Below are 18,416 nucleotides of genomic sequence, written 5' to 3'. Positions count from 1 at the left end.
ATTCACTGGAGTTTGGAAGAATGAGAAGGGCTCTCATATAAAACCATAAAATTCTAACAGGCCTAGACAGGGTAAACCCAGGAAGGATGTTCCTGATGAGTGGGAATCCAGAACCAGGGATTACAGTCTAAGGATACACGGTAGGTCATTTAGGACTGAGATGAGCAAATATGTCTTCACCCAGATAGTGGAAAGCCTGTAGAACTCGCTGCCACAGATAGCAGTTGAGGGCAAAACATTGAATGTTTTCCAGAAGAGGTTAGATGTATTTCTTTGGGCAAAAGGGATCAAAGGTTATGGGGTGATAGAAATGTATGTAAAAGGGATGGAGGAGTCACCTTACTGGTAAAGGAGTATCTCACAGCTTTAATGAGGGAGGATACATCAGAGGACTCGCACAGCCAGGCAATATGTAGAATTCAGGAATAGAAAAGATGAAATCACAATGCAGGGGCATACCACTGGTCTCCGAACAGCCAGGGAGAGATAGAGGAGAGAATATGTCGATAAATTTTGGAAAGATGTAAGAACAGCAGGTTGTTGTGATTTTAACTTCCCCTATATTGACTGGGTTACACTTTGTGCTAGAGACTTGGATGGGGAAGAATTCAGTGGCTCAGAAGTAAGGGAGGATTAATAGGAGAGCAATAGTGGCAGGAGGAAGAGGAGATCGTGAGAGGAACAGACAGGAGATTCTGTGGTCGTGAGTGAGACTCCCGGATGGTGTGTTGCCTCTTGGGTGCCAGGGTCAGGGATATCTCTGATCGGGACGACAGGATTCTTAAGGGGGAGGGAGAGCAGCTATAAGTAATGGTACACATCGGTATCAATGACAGAGGTAAGGAAACAGAGGATGACCTGAAAAGAGAATATAGGGAGTTAGGTTGGAAGCTCGAAGGTAGGACAAACAGAATAGTAATCTCAGGATTGCTACCTCTTGAGGCTAGGAATAGAGAGCGAGTGCAGATCAACATGTGGCTGCAGGACTGGTGTAGGAGGGAGGGCTCCAGATATGTGGATCATTGGGAACCTTCTGGAGAAGGTGGGATCTGTACAAGAAGGACGTGTTGCACCTGAACTGGAGGGGCACCAATATCCTAGGCAGAAGGTTTGATAGGCTCTTTGGAAGAGTTTAAACGAGATTGGCAAAGTTGGTGGGAACCTGAGCTACAGATCAGATGATGGAGGAGGTAGTGAACAGCCAGGTACAGCATGCAGAGAGTCTGTGAAGAGGGATAGGCACTTGATAGGGCAAAGGTGCAGTCAGTGTGATGGGTTGAAGTGTGTCTATTTTAATGTAATAAGTATCAGGAATAAGGGTGACAAACTCAGAGCATGGATCAGAACTTGGGACTATGGTGTTACAGAGACTTGGATATCACAGGGACAGGAATAGTTGTTGGATGTTTCAGGATTTAGATGTTTCAAAAGGAATATGGGGGGGAAGGTAAAAAAGGTGGAAGAATGGTTCTGCTAATCAGGGATAGTATCACAGCTGTAGAAAGGTAGATCATTGTGGAGTGTTTGTCTACAGAGTCAGTGTGGGTGGAAGTCAGAAACAGGAAAGGAGGAGTCACTTTGTTGGGAGTTTTCTATCGACCCCCCAATAGCAACAGACACACGGAGGAGCAGATTGGGAGGCAGATTTTGGAAATATGTAGAAGGTTGTTGTCATGGGTGAATTTAACTTCCTGAATATTGATTGGATCCTACTTATCAAATAGTTTGGATGGATCAATTTTTGTCAGGTGTATCCAGGAAAGTTTCCTGACGCAATATATAGATAGGCTGACAACAGGGGAGCCAAATTGAATTTGTTGCTTGTTAACGAACTATGAACATGGACCCCAAGATACCTCTGTTCCTCCACACTGCCAGAAATCCTGCCTTTAACCCTGTAATCTGCATTGAAATTCGACCTTCCAAAGTGAATCACTTCACACTTTTCCAAGTTGAACTCAATCTGCCACTTATCAGCCCAGTTCTACATCCTGTCAATGTCTTGTTGCAATCTATAATGTCCCTCCACACTATCCACAACTCCACCAAGCCAGGTGTCAGATCACTCGGTGGGAGAGCATTTCAGTGATAGTGATCACAACTCCATGATCTTTACTATACTCATGGAGAGGGATAGGAGCAGACAGTATGGGAAAGTATTTAATTGGGGGAAGGGGGAATTACAATACTATTAAACTGCAAATTGGGCACCTAAATTGGGAACAGATGTTCTCCGGGGAATGCACAACAGAAATGTGGAGGTTGTTTAGGAAGCACCTGCTCATAGTGCTGGGCAGATTTGTCCCACTGAGACAAGGAAGGGATGGTAGGTTGAAAGAGCCTTGGATGACAAGGGATGTGGAACATCTAGTCAAGAGGAAGAAAGAAGCTTGCTTAAGGTTGAGGAGGCAAGGATCAGATAGGGCTCTACAGGGTTACAAGGTAACCGGGAAGGAACTGAAGAATGCATTTAGGAGAGCTAGAACGGGGCATGAGAAAGCTTTAGCGGGTAGGATTAAAGAAAACCCCAAGGTTTTCTTCACTTATGTGAGGAACAAGAGGATGGTCAGAGTGAGGGTAGGGCTGATCAGGGATAGTGGAGGGAACTTGTGCCTGGAGTTGGAGGAGGTAGGGGAGGTCCTTAATGAATACTTTGCTTCAGTATTCACTACTGAGAGGGACTCTGATGTTTCTGAGGACAGCATGAAACAGGCTGATGTAGTAGAACAGGTTGATGTTAGGAAGGAGGATGTTGTGAAACTTTTGAAAAACATAAGGATAGATAAATATCCTGGGTTTACCCTAGCTTACTATGGGAAGCGATGGAAGAGATTGCTGCACCTTTGGTGATGATCTTTGCATCCTCACTGTCCACTGGAGTAGTACCAGGTGATTGGAAGGTGGCAAATGTTATCTCCTTGTTCAAGAAAGGGAATAGGAATAACCCTTGGAATTATAGAAGAGTCAGTCTTACAAGTGTGGTGTGCAAAGTATTGGAGAGGATTCTGAGAGACAGGATTTATGATTGCTTGGAAAATCATAGTTTGATTAGAGGCGGTCAGCCTAGCTTTGTGAGGGGCAGGTTACAAAACTTATTGAGTTCTTTGAGGATATGACAAAAAAACATTGATGAAAGTAGAACAGTGGATGTGGTGTACATGGATTTTAGCGAGATGTTTGATAAGGTTCCCCATGGTAGGCTCATTCAGAAAGTAATGAGGCATGGGATACAAAGAAACCTGTCTGTTTGGATACAGAATTGGCTGTCCATTAGAAGACAGAGGGTGGTAGTAGATGGAAAGTATTCAGCCTGGAGCTCGGTGACCAGTGGTTTCCCCAGGGATCAGTTCTGGTACCACTGATCTTTATGATTTTTCTAAATGACTGGGATGAGGAAGTGGAAGGGTGGGTTAGTAACTTTGCCAATGAAATGAAGGTTGGTGGAGTTGTTGATAATGTGGAAGGCATCGACAGCTTGCAGAACTGGGCTGATAAGTGGCAGATTGAGTTCAACCTGGAAAAGTGTGAAGTCATAGACTTTGGAAGGTTGAATTTGAATGCAGAATACAGCTTTAAAGGCCGGATTCGTGGCAGTGTGGAGGAACAGAGGGATCCATGTCCATCGATCCCTCAAAGTTGCCACCCAAGTTAATAGGGTTGTTCAGAAAGCGTTTGGTATGTTGGCTTTCATTAGCAGGGGAATTGACTTTAAGAGTGAGGTTATGTTGTAGCTGTATAGAGCCCTGGTTAGACCACATTTGGAACATTGTGTTCACTTCTGGTCACCTCATTATAGGAAAGATGTAGAAGCTTTAGAGACAGTGCAGACGAGATTTACCAGGATGCTGGAGGGTATGTCTTATTAAGAAAGGTTGAGGGAGCTTGGCCTTTTCTCATTGGAGTGAAGAAGGATGAGAGGTGACTTGATAGAATTGTTCAAGATGTTTAGAGGCATACATAGAATGGATAGCCAGAGACTTTTTCCCATAGCGGAAAGGTCTACCATGAAGGGGCATAATTTTAAGGTGATTGGAGGAAAGAATAGGGAAGATGTAGGTTCTTTAATCAGAGAGAGGTGGGGTGTGGAATGCACTGCCAGCAGTGGTAGTAGAATCAGATACATTATGGATATTTAATCGACTCTTGGATAGGCACATGGAAGTTAGTGCAATGAAGGGTATGTAGGTTAATCTGATCTTAGAGTAGAAGGCCGGCACAACATTGAGGGCCAAAGGCCTTTACTGTGCTGTACTGTTCTTTGTTCTAATTTGTAAGGACCATTCAGGAGGGATTCTTGACACAGTATGTAAACAGTCCAAGCAGGGAAGGGGTTATACTGGACCTGGTTTTATGAAATGGGCCAGGCCAGATGAGTGACGTTTCAGTGGGGGAGCATTTCGGGAGTAATGACAATTGTACTGTGAATTTTAAGATACACATGGATAGGGCTAACAATAGCCTCGAGTAAAGGTATTAAATTGGGGGAAGGAAAACTACAACAAGATTAGGCAGAAACTGGAGAATTTTGATTGGAGACAATTATTTGGGGGTAAATCCACATCAGACATGTGGCAGTATTTCAAATGGCATTTGATAAGAGTTCAGGAACAGCACATTCCTGCGAGATTGAAGGATAAGTGTGGCAAGTTATGTGAACCTTGCATGACTAAGGATGTTATGCCCTTGGTCAAAAAGAAAAGGGAAGCACACATAAGGTCTTGGAGGATGGGAACTGATGAAGCCCTTGAAGTATATAAGGAAAGTAGCAAAGAAATGAAACAAAGAACTAGAAGGGCAAAAAGGGGTCATGAAAAGTCATTAGCAAATACAATTAAGGAGATACATAATCAAATACAAGAGAGCAGCCAGGAAAAGAATTGGCTCACTCAAGGACAAAGGAAGGAATGTACGTTTGGAGTCAGAACAGGTAGGAGAGGTCCTAAATGAATACTTTGTGTTGGTATTCACCAAAGAGAAGGACTTGGTGGACAATAGCCTCAAGAAAGGTAGTGTCAAATTTCTAAATCAAGTTGCGACTAAAAAGGTAGTGGTGTTTTGTGTCTTAAAAAGTATTAAGGAAGATAAGTCCCCAGGTCCTGATGGGATCTTTCCCAGAATATCGAGGGAGGAAAGGGAACAAATTGTTGGAGCATTGACAGATATCTTTATAAGTTCTTTATAAGTTCTTTGTCCACAGGTGAGATTCCAGAGGACTGGGGAATAGCTAATGTTGTCCCATAGTTTAAGAAGGGAAGCAGAGATCATCCAGGCCTGTGAGCCTCACATTAGTAGTAGGGAAACTATTGGAAAAAATTCTGAGGGAGAAATTCGATGCACATTTAGAGGCAAATGGGCTTATTAGTGATAGAGAGCATGGTGTTGTGTAGTGGAGAGGTCATTCCTCACTAACTTAACCAAGTTATTTGAGGAGGTAGCAAAGATGATTGATGACGTAAAAGTGGTTGATGTCTACAATGACTTCAGTAAAGCTTTTGACAAGGTCCCTCATGGAGACTGGTACAAAAAGTGAGGTCAATGGTATCAGGGATAAGCTGGCAAGATGGATACAGACTGGTTCAGTTATAGGAGACAGAGAGAAGCAGTGAAAGGATGCTTTTTGGAATGGAGGGTTATGACCAGTGGTGTTCCACAAGGATCGGTGCTGGGACCTCTGCAGTTCATGATCTACAAAAATGATTTGGAGGAAAACATAGCTGATTTAATTCTTAAGTTTGCGGGCAATACAGAGATTTTTGGAGTTGTGGATAGTGAGGAGGATTGTCAGAGGATACAGCAGGATATAGATCATTTGGAGGCATGGGCAGAAAAGTGGCTGATGGAGTTTAATCTGGACAAATATGAAGTGATGCATTTTGGAAGGTCAAGTACAAGTGGAAATTATACAGTGAATGGCAGAACCTTAGGGGTATTGATATACAGAGGGATCTGGATGTGCAGGTCCACAGATCACTGCAGGTGGCAGTGCAGGTAGATAAGGGAGTAAAAAAGGTATAAGGCATGCTTGTCTTCATTGGAAGGGGCATTGAGTTTAAGGATAGAGTAGTTAGGGTTCAGGATTATAGAACTTTAGTTTGACCACACTTTGAATATTGCATACAGTTCTGGTCACTACACTACCAGATGTGGATGCTTTGGAGAGGGTACAGAAAGATTTACAGGATGTTGCCTGGTAGGGGGGATTTTAGCTATGAGAAAGATTAGATAGACTGGGCTTGTTTTCTGCACGCAGGAGGTTGAGAGGTAACCTGATAGAAGTTTATAAGAATGTGAATGGCATGGATAGAGAGGAAAATATAAGGCTTTTTTCCAGGGTGAGGGGTCAATTATCAGGGAACACATGTTCAAGGTGTGGGAAGGGATGCTTAAAAGAGATGTACAAAGCAGGTTTCTCACACAAAGGCTGCCAGAGAAGATGGTGGAAGCAGGCACAAAAGCAGCATTCAAGAGACACCTGGATAATTACATGAATAGGAAGGGAATAGCGGGATACAAATCTTGTAAGTAAAGATAATTTTAGAATGGAAAGGCAAAAGGTGTTGACACAGGCTTAGAGTGCTGAAGGGCCTGTTCATGTCCTGTATTTTAGTTTGTTCATTGGGAGAAAGTGGGAGCAGGATCCTGAGTTAGATGATCAACCATTATCATATTGAATGCTCCTGTTTTCTCTCTTTCAATGCTATTTTAAGAGGTAAGTTAGGGGAGGTGATCATAATTTAAATGTACTTCTATTACTCTCTGTATGTGATCAGAAGTCATACCTTCACCTGACAAGGAGCAGCACTTCAAAAGCTTGTGATTTTGAATAACCTGTTGGACTATATCCTGGTGTTCAGTGACTTTTGACTTTGTCCACCCCAGTCCAACACCAGCACCTCCACATCTTTGTATGTGAAATAAGATTCCACACGTGAGACTGTTAACAAATGTGACCACTCATGGAATTGGAGATAACTAATTAGATTGTGTTGTGGTTCTGTTCACCGAGCTGGGAATTTGTGTTGCAGACGTTTCGTCCCCTGTCTAGGTGACATAGAACATAGAACATAGAAGAATACAGCGCAGTACAGGCCCTTTGGCCCTCGATGTTGCGCCGATCCAAGCCCACCTAACCTACACTAGCCCACTATCCTCCATATGCGTATCCAATGCCAGTTTAAATGCCCATAAAGAGGGAGAGTCCACCACTGCTCTTGGCAGGGCATTCCATGAACTCATGACTCACTGAGTAAAGAATCTACCCCTAACATCTGTCCTATACCTACCACCCCTTAATTTAGAGCTATGCCCCCTCGTAATAGCTGACTCCATACGTGGAAAAAGGTTCTCATGGTCAACCCTATCTAACCCCCTAATCATCTTGTACACCTCTATCAAGTCACCCCTAAACCTTCTTTTCTCCAATGAAAACAGCCCCAAGTGCCTCAGCCTTTCCTCATACGATCTTCCTACCATACCAGGCAACATCCTGGTAAACCTCCTCTGCACCCGTTCCAGTGCCTCCACATCCTTCCTATAGTATGGCGACCAAAACTGCACACAATACTCCAGATGCGGCCGCACCAGAGTCTTAAACAACTGCAACATGACCTCAGGGCTCCGGAACTCAATTCCTCTACCAATAAAAGCCAGTACGCCATATGTCTTCATTACCACACTATTTACCTGGGTGGCAACTTTCAGAGATCTGTGTACATGGACACCAAGATCCCTCTGCTCATCCACACTACCAAGTATCCGACCATTAGCCCAGTACCCCATCTTTTTGTTACTCTTACCAAAGTGAATCACCTCACACTTACCTACATTGAACTCCATTTGCCACCTTTCTGCCCAGTTCTGCAGCTTATCTATATCCCGCTGTAACCTGACACATCCTTCCTCACTGTCAACAACTCCACCAACTTTCGTATCATCCGCAAACTTGCTCACCCAACCTTCTAGCCCCTCCTCCAGGTCATTTATAAAAATGACAAACAACAATGGTCCCAAAACAGATCCTTGCGGAACATCCTCAGTGCTTGGGAGCCTCCTGTGAAGCGCTTCTGTGATGTTTCCTCCGGCATTTGTCTATAACAAATCACTATAAATGCCGGAGGAAACATCATAGAAGCGCTTCACAGGAGGCTCCCAAGCACTGAGGGTGTCACCTAGACAGGGGACGCAACGTCTGCAACACAAATTCCCAGCTCGGCGAACAGAACCACAACAACGAGCACCCGAGCTACAAATCTTCTCACAAACTTTAATTAGATTGTGTAAGAAATTGTTTAGGAAATAGGAACAACAATTTGCAGGAAATAATGGATTTGTTCTGGATCTCATTATATTTTATTGATGATTTGGAGATGCTGGTGTTAGACTGGGGTGTACAAAGTTAAAAATCACACAACACCAGGTTATAATCCAACAGGTTTAATTGGAAGCACACTAGCTTTCGGAGCGACGCTCCTTCGTCAGGCGGTTGTGGAATACTCCACATACTCCATTTACCTGATGATGGAGCAGCGCTCCGAAAGCTAGTGCTTCCAATTAAACCTGTTGGACTATAACCTGGTGTTGTGTGATTTTTAATTTTTGTTTTATTGATGACTTAGATGAAGAAATAGAAATTTATATATTCTATTTTGCTGATGGCACCAGGAAATTGTAAAGGGATATTGATTGATTAAATGAGTGAGTAAAACAATGGTAGATGGAATTTAATTTAAGGAAATGTGAGCTGTTCCACTTTAAACTCAAGAAAGACAGCCCAGAGCATTTCTATGGGGAGCTGAGAGATTTAGGTGCTTACACACAGCTAACGTTTAAAGGCCCTATCATCTCATAGGGTGTGGCAGGGGTGCTGAGAAGTAGATTCACATTGGACTGAGAAGCTATTGGAGGTTTCAGGAGCTTAAAAGTGGATAAATGAGCTGCATCTCAGACTGCTGTGAGAGATGAGGCAACCTGGATTGGGTGAAAGGGCCCTTCCATACTGTATGATTCTAATGATAACTAGGCAACAAGCGATAGTTACATTCTAATTAAGGTTAAATAAGGGAATTGTGGGTAAGACCATACATATATGAAATATGTGAGTGTGAGTGTGTGTGTAAATGTAAAGAAGTAAGTAATCAATGTGACAGTGATTTGAAATAAAACACTGATTAGAAAAGTATATGCCCAGATTCTGTCAAACCAACATTTAACTTCTGTTATCAATGTGACAGGTATAAAAACTGTTTTCAAAGGCTATTGAAATTTTGGCTTAAAGCCGAAAGGGCTGAGAGTGTGTTGCAGATATATGTTGCTCTGTCTAGTTGTAGGCATCACACTCAGTGAGGAAATACTGGGCTGGAGCCTTCCATCTCAGAGTAAAGGAAATTGGAAGCAGGGGTGGGAGCTGACATGTTGGGGCAGCATCTGGGAGGCAATGGCCGAGTGGTGTTATCACTGGATTAGTAACTCAGAGATCCTCGTAACTTTCTGGGGGCCTGGCTTCAAATCTCACCATGGCAGAATTTAATTCAAAAGGAATCTAACTTAAAAGTCTAATGATGACATGCCAAATATCAGGAAAAGAGTCAAAAGGTATGGTACTTGAAAAGCACAGCTGGTCAGACAGCATCCAAGGAGCAGGAGAGTCGACGTTTCACACATAAGTTCTTCATCAGGAGATCGAAACATCGACTCTGCTGCTCCTCGGATGCTACCTGATCAGCTGTACTTGTCCAGCACCACCCTTTTCAAATCTGACCTCCAGCATCTGCAGTCCTCACTTTCTCCAAATATTAGGAAGAATCAATCATCTCCAGTCCTCAATTTCTCCAAATATTAGGAAGAACCAATCTAATTCACTAAGATCCTATAGTGAAGTAACCTGCCACCCCTTGCTTACATGTGGCCCCAGACTCACAGCAATATAGCTGACTCTTAACTGAGAAATTAGGAATGGGCAATAAATGTGTTCCTTGCCAGCAACACCCACATCCCATGATTTTTTTCTGAAAAATTAGGAAGCATTCTGGGACAGCTCCCTGATACATGGTCCCTTCAGAGTGTTATGAAGGTAAGGGGTACTGTAGCTTTAAGACAGTGGAAACGTTAGCAAGGACTTAGAGAGGCACACAGAGTCCGAGACAAGGTAACAATGTAATGCTTGGTCAAAACGGCTAGCACTGGCTGGATTGCTATGAAACGAAAACAAATTCAAATTCAGCATATCAGTTTAAATTATGCCCCAAAATACCAAACTCCAATCAAGTTTGAATTTAGTATTTTGACAATATTAAGATCAATGAAATGATCCAATGCTTTGGGGCACATGACCAGGAAAAATTGAACAGTTGGAGGAGAACTGCCAAGCCACCAACATCTGCAGACTGCCTGGAGAATTGCTCTCTTAAAGGTACCTTTATCTAACAATGACCTATGAAACAGAAATCCCTAAGAAGAAGAAAAGAAGACAGAGGTAGATACAAAGAGGAGATTCGACAGGGGCTAGTTTTGAAATTTGAATTTTTGGCAAATCTTATTCAGGGGTTTTATCGGGCTAGTATTGTAGAAGGGGAGGTAAAAGAAAGGTTAGAGAAAGGAGTTATAACTAATTGTTAATGAATTATTCTCTGTTAGATTTTAAAAAATAAAGTTGTTAGTTTTTACTTTAAATAGTGACTTTTGGGAAAGTTTTTATCCTCTCGAATTTTCACAGATTACCGCGTGGGGTAAATTTTCTTTCTATGTTGCTGCTTTAAATTAGTGGGGGGGGGGGTTACCCCGTGTTGTAACAAGAGTAATTTTCTAGGAAAGACCAACTGCATTATTTACTGCTGCATATAGGTGAACAGTGAGTTAGGGCTGCGTTTAAGGGCCATTTTCAGCTAACACTGGTGTGTTACCAATATCAGAGTCAACCTCTGCCAATTACGCACAGTTTTGGTCTCCTTACTTGAGGAAGGATATACTGACACTGGAAGGGCTTCAGAGGAGGTTCACCAGGTTGATTCTGGAATAGCAAAGGTTGGCTTATGAGGACAGATTGAGTAGCCTGGAACTATACTCATTGGAACTTAGAAGAATGAGAGGGGATCTTCTAGAAATATAGAAAATTATGAAAGGAATACATAAGAAAGAACCAGGGAATTTGTTTCCAAAGTGGGTGAAACTAGAACTAGGGGATAGAGGGGAGCAGGTTTAGGATTGAGGTGAGGAGGAACTTCTTCACCCAAAGGGTTGTGAATAGAACATAGAACATGGAAAGGTACTGCACAGAACAGGCCCTCAGGCCCACGATGTTGTGCCAAGGTTTAATTCTAATGTAAAATATAATAACTTAACCTACACACCCCTCAACTCACTGCTATCCATGTACATGTCCAGCAGTTGCATAAATGTCCCTAATGACTTCACTACCACCACCATCACTGGCAACGCATTCCATGCATTCACAACTCTCTGCGTAAAGAACCTACCTCTGACGTCCCCTCAATACCGTTCTCCTAATATCTTCAAACTATGACCCCTCATACCAGTCAATCCTGCCCTGGGGAAAGTCTCTGGCTATTGACTCTATCCATTCCTCTCATTATTTTGTACACCTCGATCAGGTCTCCTCTCTTCCTCCTTCTCTCCGGACAGAAAAGTCCGAGCTTATTCAACCTTTCTTCATAAGGCAAGCCCTCCAATCCAGGCAACATCCTGGTAAACCTTCTTTGCACCATCTCCAAAGCCTCTGTATCTTTCCTATAGTAGGACGACCAGTACTGGACACAGTGTGGTCTCATCAGGGACTTGTAGAGCTGCAGCAAAACCTCGCAGCTCTTAAACTCAATCCCCCTGTTAATGAAAGCCAAAACACCATATGCTTTCTTAACAACCCTATCCACTTGGCAACTTTGAGGGATGTATGTACTTGCACACCCAGATCCCTCTGTTCCTCCACACTGCCAAGAATCCTGTCTTTAATCCTATATTCAGCATTCAAATTTGACCTTCCAAAATGCATCACTTCGCATTTATCCAGGTTGAACTCCATCTGCCATTTCTCAGCCCAGCTCTGCATCCTGTCTATGTCACGCTGCAGCCTGCAGTAGCCCTCTATACTATCGATGACACCTCCAACCTTTGTGTCATCTGCAAATTTACTAACCCACCCCTCAACCTCCTCATTCAAGTCATTTATAAAAACTACAAAGAGCAGAGGCCCAAGAACAGAGCCCTGCGGGACTCCACTCAACACTGTCTTCCAGGCAGAATACTTTCCATCTGCAACCAATCGCCAGACACTGACCACACGATGTCTGGAGGAAGAGCGCCTCATCTTCCGCCTAGGAACCCTCCAACCACACGGGATGAATGCAGATTTCTCCAGCTTCCTCATTTTCCCTCCCCCCACCTTATCTCCGTCCCAACCACCGGATTCAACACCGCCCTCTTGACCTGCAATCTTCTTCCCGACCTCTTCGCCCCCACCTCCTCTCCGGCCTATCACCCTCATCCTCACCTCCTTCCACCTATCGTATTCCCAGCGCCCCTCCCCCAAATTCCATTCCCCCTACCTTTCACCTCAGCCCGCTTGGCACACTAGCCTCATTCCTGAAGAAGGGCTTATGCCCAAAACGTCAATTCTCCTGCTCCTCGGATGCTGCCTGTCCTGCTGTGTTTTTCCAGCACCACATTTTTCAACTCTGCCTTCTGTCAGCCAACTAATTCTGAATCCAGACAGCCAAATCTCCCTGTATCCCATAGTTCCTGACTTTATGAATGAGCCTACCATGGGGAACCTTATCAATCTGTGGAATTCTCTGCCCAGTGAAACAGTTGAGGCTACCTCATTGAATGTTTTTAATCTATCCAGAAATAGATAGTTTTTGAACAATAAAGGAATTAAGTGTTATGGTAAGCAGGCAGGTAAGTGGAGCTGAGTCCATGAAAAGACCAGCCGTGACCTAATTGAATGGCTGAGCAGGTTCGACAGGCCAGTTGGCCTACTCCTGATCCAATTCTTATGTTCTTATCAGTTGAGGCAGCCAGCTGAAGTGGCGGGCAAAGGGCTCATTTTCCAGTGGTAGAACCTCAGGGATTAAAGCCCCAGCCCTGAGTAAACAGACCTGTAGAGGGATTCCATTCCAATGTCTCTAGCAGCTTTAGACATCATCAGCTCTTCTGCATTGACCAGCAAGAATACTTCAATGTTCAAATCTCCTCTCAATTTGCTACCAGCTTTAGCAATGCCTAGCTTTCCTGGAGGGGCAGGCAGGATTTCCAGCTCTTTAGATGAACTTCTAATGTTTCCAATATAATCAATGTCTTACACAGAAGCGGTCAATTGGCTGGACACTTTCCGGTCAATTGCATCAATAATCTCGGTGCTCGCAAGGGACTTAGATTCCCATTTGATCCCCAAGGACAGTGGAGCGAAAGTGAATAGATGGATGTCCATAAATACAAATCTTTCAATTAATAGAGTCTCAGCTTGATATAATTTAATAATGGCGGCTGAGGGGTCTCCTCCTGTTCCTGTGGCCAGTAAATTCAGGGTGATTGAGATGGGCGATAGTAGAACATACATCAGATATTTTCAGGTGTGCAATACCTGTCTCACCTCCTGCACACCCAGGTATTGGCCTCAGATTGACCATGTTTGGGCAAAATCAGAATGTTAACACTGGCTGATCTCAGTGTGGAATGTTCCAGGGACGCTGGTAATGCGAGTGACTGCTTCTGATGCTGATGACCCTCAGACTGATAATGCGGCTCTAGGCTACTCAATAGTGGGTGATGGAAGAGGAATTTTCCGAATTGATCCTGCGACTGGAGAGATTCGAACGGTTGGAGTGGGTCTGGATCGGGAGGTAAGAAAGAGTTCATAGAATCCGACTGCAGTGAGAGTGCAGTGAAGAAACTGGCATATTAGTGACATCAATGACGGAGGTGCACCAGTAGGGTTTAATGTAGAAATGTTCTTTGATGCCTCAGTGTAAATTGCCTTCTTATTTGTGTCACATAAAGCAAGGAAGCTTGCAATAAATAGCAGGCATAGAATCAATCTCAGAAATGTTAAGTATTTGGAAAAACTTGCAGCTGTGAATTTAGGAATGATGCTTAGAAATAGCAGCATGATGTTTGGCAAACATGATATTTTGGGTCACTTGTGAAAAAATCAGAATATGATGGTAGTTGCAATGGGAATGTTCCATGTTAGAAAGAATGTGATCTAGTTTGTCCCAAGTGTCAACTTATTGCAAGTCTTAAATCTGTGTTGGGCACAGAATCAGGAATAGACCTTTCAGCCCCTCATAGCTGATCATCTACCTCTATGCCATATTCCCTCATTAATTTACTCAGTGGCTGAACTTCCACAATCTTCTGGAATTCCAAAGATTCACCACTCTGAGTGAAGAATGGGGCGGCATGGTGACTCAGTGGTTAACACCACATTCTCACAGCACCAGGGACCCGGGTTCAATTCCAGCCTCGGGCAATTAACGAGGTGAAGTTTGCACATTCTCCCCGTGTCTGTGTGGGTTTCTTCCAGGTGCTCTGGTTTCCTCCCACAATCCAAAGATGTGCAGATCAGGTGGACTGGTCATGCTAAATTGTCCATAGGGTAAGGTGCGTTAGAAACAGACCCTTCAGTCCAACTCGTACATGCTGATCACGTTTTCCAAATTAAACTAGTCCCACTTACCTGCATCAGGCCCAACTACTCTTCAACCTCCTACGCTCCATTGAGGAAAGTTCCAGCCTCCAGTCCCAGCAAAATCCTGGTGAATCTTTTCTGAATCCTTTCCAATTTAATAATATTCTTCCTACAGCAGGGAAACCAGAACTGCACATAGTACACCAAAAGTGGCCTCACTAACATCCTGCACAACCTTAACATGACTCAATGGTCTGAGCAATGAAGGCAAGCATGCTAAATGCCTTCTTGACCTGTGATGTTTACCTGTGATGCAGCTTTCAAAGAGCTATGTACCTGAGCCCCTCAGTCGCTCTGTTTGACAACATTACCCAGGGCCTTACCATTAACTGTATAAGTCATAGAACATTAGAACAGCACAGCACAGGAATGGGTCCTTTGGCCCATGATGTTGAGCCGAACATGCTGCCAAATTGAACTAATTCTTTCTGCCTGCCTTTGGTCCATATCCCTCCATTCCTTGTATATTCATGTACTTATCTAAAAGTCTCTTAAATGCTCCTATCATATCTGCCTTTACCACCACCCAGCAGCACATTGCGGGCTCCTACCACTGTCTGTGTAAAAACAAATTGCCCCTCATATATTCTTTGAACTTTCCCTCTCTCACCTTAAATGCATGCCCACTAGTATTAGACAGTTCAACTCTGGGGGAAAAAGGTCCTGACCGTCAACCCTATCTATGCACCTCAATTTTATAGACTTATTTCGAAAGACAAGGTCTGTTTAGGGATAGTCAACATGGCTTTGTGCATGGGAAATCATGTCTCACAAACTTGATTGAGTTTTTTGAAGACGTAACAAAGAGGATTGATGAGGACAGAGCAGGAGATGTGATCTATATGGACTTCAGTAAGGTGTTCAACAAGATTACCCATGGGAGACTGGTTAGCAAGATTAGATCTCATGGAATACAGGAGAACTAGCCATATGGATACAGAACTGGCTCAAAGGTAGAAGACAGAGGCTGGTGGTGGAGGGTTGTTTTTCAGACTGGAGGCCTGTGACCAGTGGAGTGCCACAAGGATCGGTGCTGGGCCCTCTACTTTTTGTCATTTACATAAATGATTTGGATGTGAGCATAAGAGGTACAGTCAGTAAGTTTGTAGATGACACCAAAATTGGAGGTGTAGTGGACAGCGAAGAGGGTTACTTCAGATGACAACAGGATCTGGACCAGATGGGCCAATGGGCTGAGAAGTGGCAGATGGAGTTTTAATTCAGATAAATGCGAGGTGTTGCATTTTGGGAAACCAAATCTTAGCAGGACTTATGCATTTAATGGTAAGGTCCTAGGGAGTGTTGCTGAACAAAGAGACCTTGCAGTGCAGGTTCATAGCTCCTTGAAAGTGGAGTCGCAGATAGATAGGATAGCGAAGAAGGCGTTTGGTATGCTGTCTTTTATTGGAAAGAGTATTGAGTACAGGAGTTGGGAGGTCAAGTTGCGGCTGTACAGGACATTGGTTAGGCCACTGTTGGAATATTGCATGCCATTCTGGTCTCCTTCCTATCGGAAAGATGTTGTGAAACTTGAAAGGATTCAGAAAAGATTTACAAGGATGTTGCCAGGGTTGGAGGATTTGAGCTATAGGGAGAGGCTGAACAGGCTGGGGCTGTTTTCCCTGGAGTGTTGGAAGCTGAGGGGTGACCTTAAAGATGTTTACAAAATTATGAGGAGCATGGATAGGATAAATAGACAAAGTCTTTTCCCTGGGGTCGGGTTGTCCAGAACTAGAGGGCATAGGTTTAGGGTGAGAGGGGAAAGAGACCTAAGGGGCAACTTTTTCAGGCAGACTGTGGTACGTGTGTGGAATGAGCTGCCAGAGGATGTGTTGGAGGCTGGTACAATTGCAACATTTAAGAGGCATTTGGATGGGTATATGAATAGGAAGGGTTTGGAAGGATATGGGCTGGATGCTGGCAGGTGGGACTAGATTGGTTTGGGATATCTGGTCGGCATGGACAGGTTGGACCGAAGGATCTATTTCCATGCTGTACATCTCTATGAGTATATGACTCTAAGTCTCCCCTCAGCCTCCGCACTCCAGAGAAAACAACCCAAGTTTTTCTAGCCTCCCCTTATAGCTCATACACTCTAATCCAGGCAGCATCCTGCTAAACCTCCTCTGCATCCACTTCAAAACCTCCACTACACCCTCTTCAAAATCTCCACATCCTTCCTGTAATGTGGTGACCAGAATTCAACTAAGGATGGCCTAACCAAAGTATTATAATGTTGCAACATGACATCCTGACTGTTGTACTCCAGTCCTACTTGTTTATTTTACCAAAATGCAATACTGCGCATTTATCCAAATTAAATTCCATCTGCCACCTCAGCCCAATCACCCAACTGATCAAGCAAGATGATAAAAACAATGACTGCAGATGCTGGAAACCAGATTCTGGATCAGTGGTGCTGGAAGAGCACAGCAATTCAGGCAGCATCCGAGGACAGGCAAAATCGACGTTTCGGGCAAAAGTCCTTCATCAGGAATGAAGAGCTTTTGCCCGACATGTCGATTTTGCCTGTCCTCGGATTTTGCCTGTCCTCGGATTTTGCCTGTCCTCGGATTTTGCCTGTCCTCGGATCCTGCCTGAATTGCTGTGATCAAGCAAGATCCCTTTGTAATCTTGGATAACCTTTTGCACTGTTGACGATACCACCAATTTTGATGTCATCCCCAAACCTACTAAACATGCCTCTGAAATTATCATCCAAATTGTTTATGTAAGTGACAAACAAAAGTGAACCCTGCACTAATCCCTGCAGAACACCCCTGATCACAGGCTTCCAGCTCATATCTAATAAACCTTCTCCACATTCACACCAATGGCAGGATATCTTTCCTTAGATAATGGGACCAAAACTGTTCACAGTATTCCAGCTGTGGTTTAATTCATACCTTGTAGAGCTTTTGGCAAGACCTCCCTATTTTTATATTCCATTCCCTTTGAAATAAAGGCAAGATTCCCATTTGCCTTACCTATTAATCATTGAACTTGAAGGCTAGCTTTTTGTGATTTATGCATGAGGACTCCTCTGTGCTGTAGTTTTCAGCAGTCTTTCTCCATGTAAATAATATTTAGCTGCTCTATTCTGCCTGTCAAAGTGTATAACCTCACACTTTCTCACAGTATATTCCCTCTGCTAAGTTTTCGCCCACTCGCTTAACGTGTCCAAATCTCTCTATTGACTCTTTTATCATATCATCATCATTAGCCTTCCTGTCTATCCTTGTGTCATCTGCAAATTTGGCTAAAGGACATTGACTTAAACTCATCCAAGTCATTAATATATTTTAGAAGTAATTGTGGCCCCAGCACTGATCCCTGCTGCACTAAAGGAGTTACAGGTTATCGTCCTGAAAATGCCCCCTCATCCTAACTCTCTATCTTCTACTAGTTCATCAATCATCTATCCATGCTTATATATTACCTCCAAAACTTTAGGCTCTTACCTTATTAAGTAGCCTAAAGTGTGGTGCTTTATCAAATATCTTCTGGAAATCCAAATATATTATATACACTGCTTCCCCTTCTCCTTCCCCCTTTATCTATCCTGCCTGTTACTTCCTATCTAATAAATGTTTCCTACATGAAGCCATGCTGACTCTGCCGATTATGTTATATATTTCTAAATGTTCTGCCTTAATAGATTCTAACATTTCCTCAGTAACAGATGTCACGTGAACTGGTCTGTAGCTACCTATTT

General features: G+C 43.5%; 1 protein-coding gene across 3 annotated transcripts in view; it reads left to right on the top strand.

Annotated features, from left to right (window-relative positions):
- cdh15 (cadherin 15, type 1, M-cadherin (myotubule)) overlaps positions 1-18,416 on the top strand; it is a 108,890-nt gene that overhangs the window by 58,372 nt on the left and 32,102 nt on the right. For 2 of the 3 annotated variants that reach the window (XM_087995647.1, XM_087995646.1), the window contains exon 5: positions 13,681-13,853. In XM_087995647.1, coding sequence (XP_087851773.1) covers positions 13,681-13,853 — 173 coding nt within the window. The remainder of the gene's footprint in view (positions 1-13,680; positions 13,854-18,416) is intronic. The other variant, XM_043706474.2, reaches the window with a different exon arrangement.

This window comes from Chiloscyllium plagiosum, unplaced genomic scaffold (assembly GCF_037043375.1).
Source record: "Chiloscyllium plagiosum isolate Xiang-an unplaced genomic scaffold, Cpla_swu_hap1 HiC_scaffold_17, whole genome shotgun sequence".
Classification (NCBI taxonomy): domain Eukaryota; kingdom Metazoa; phylum Chordata; class Chondrichthyes; order Orectolobiformes; family Hemiscylliidae; genus Chiloscyllium; species Chiloscyllium plagiosum.
This window is presented reverse-complemented; position numbering and strand designations above follow the sequence as displayed.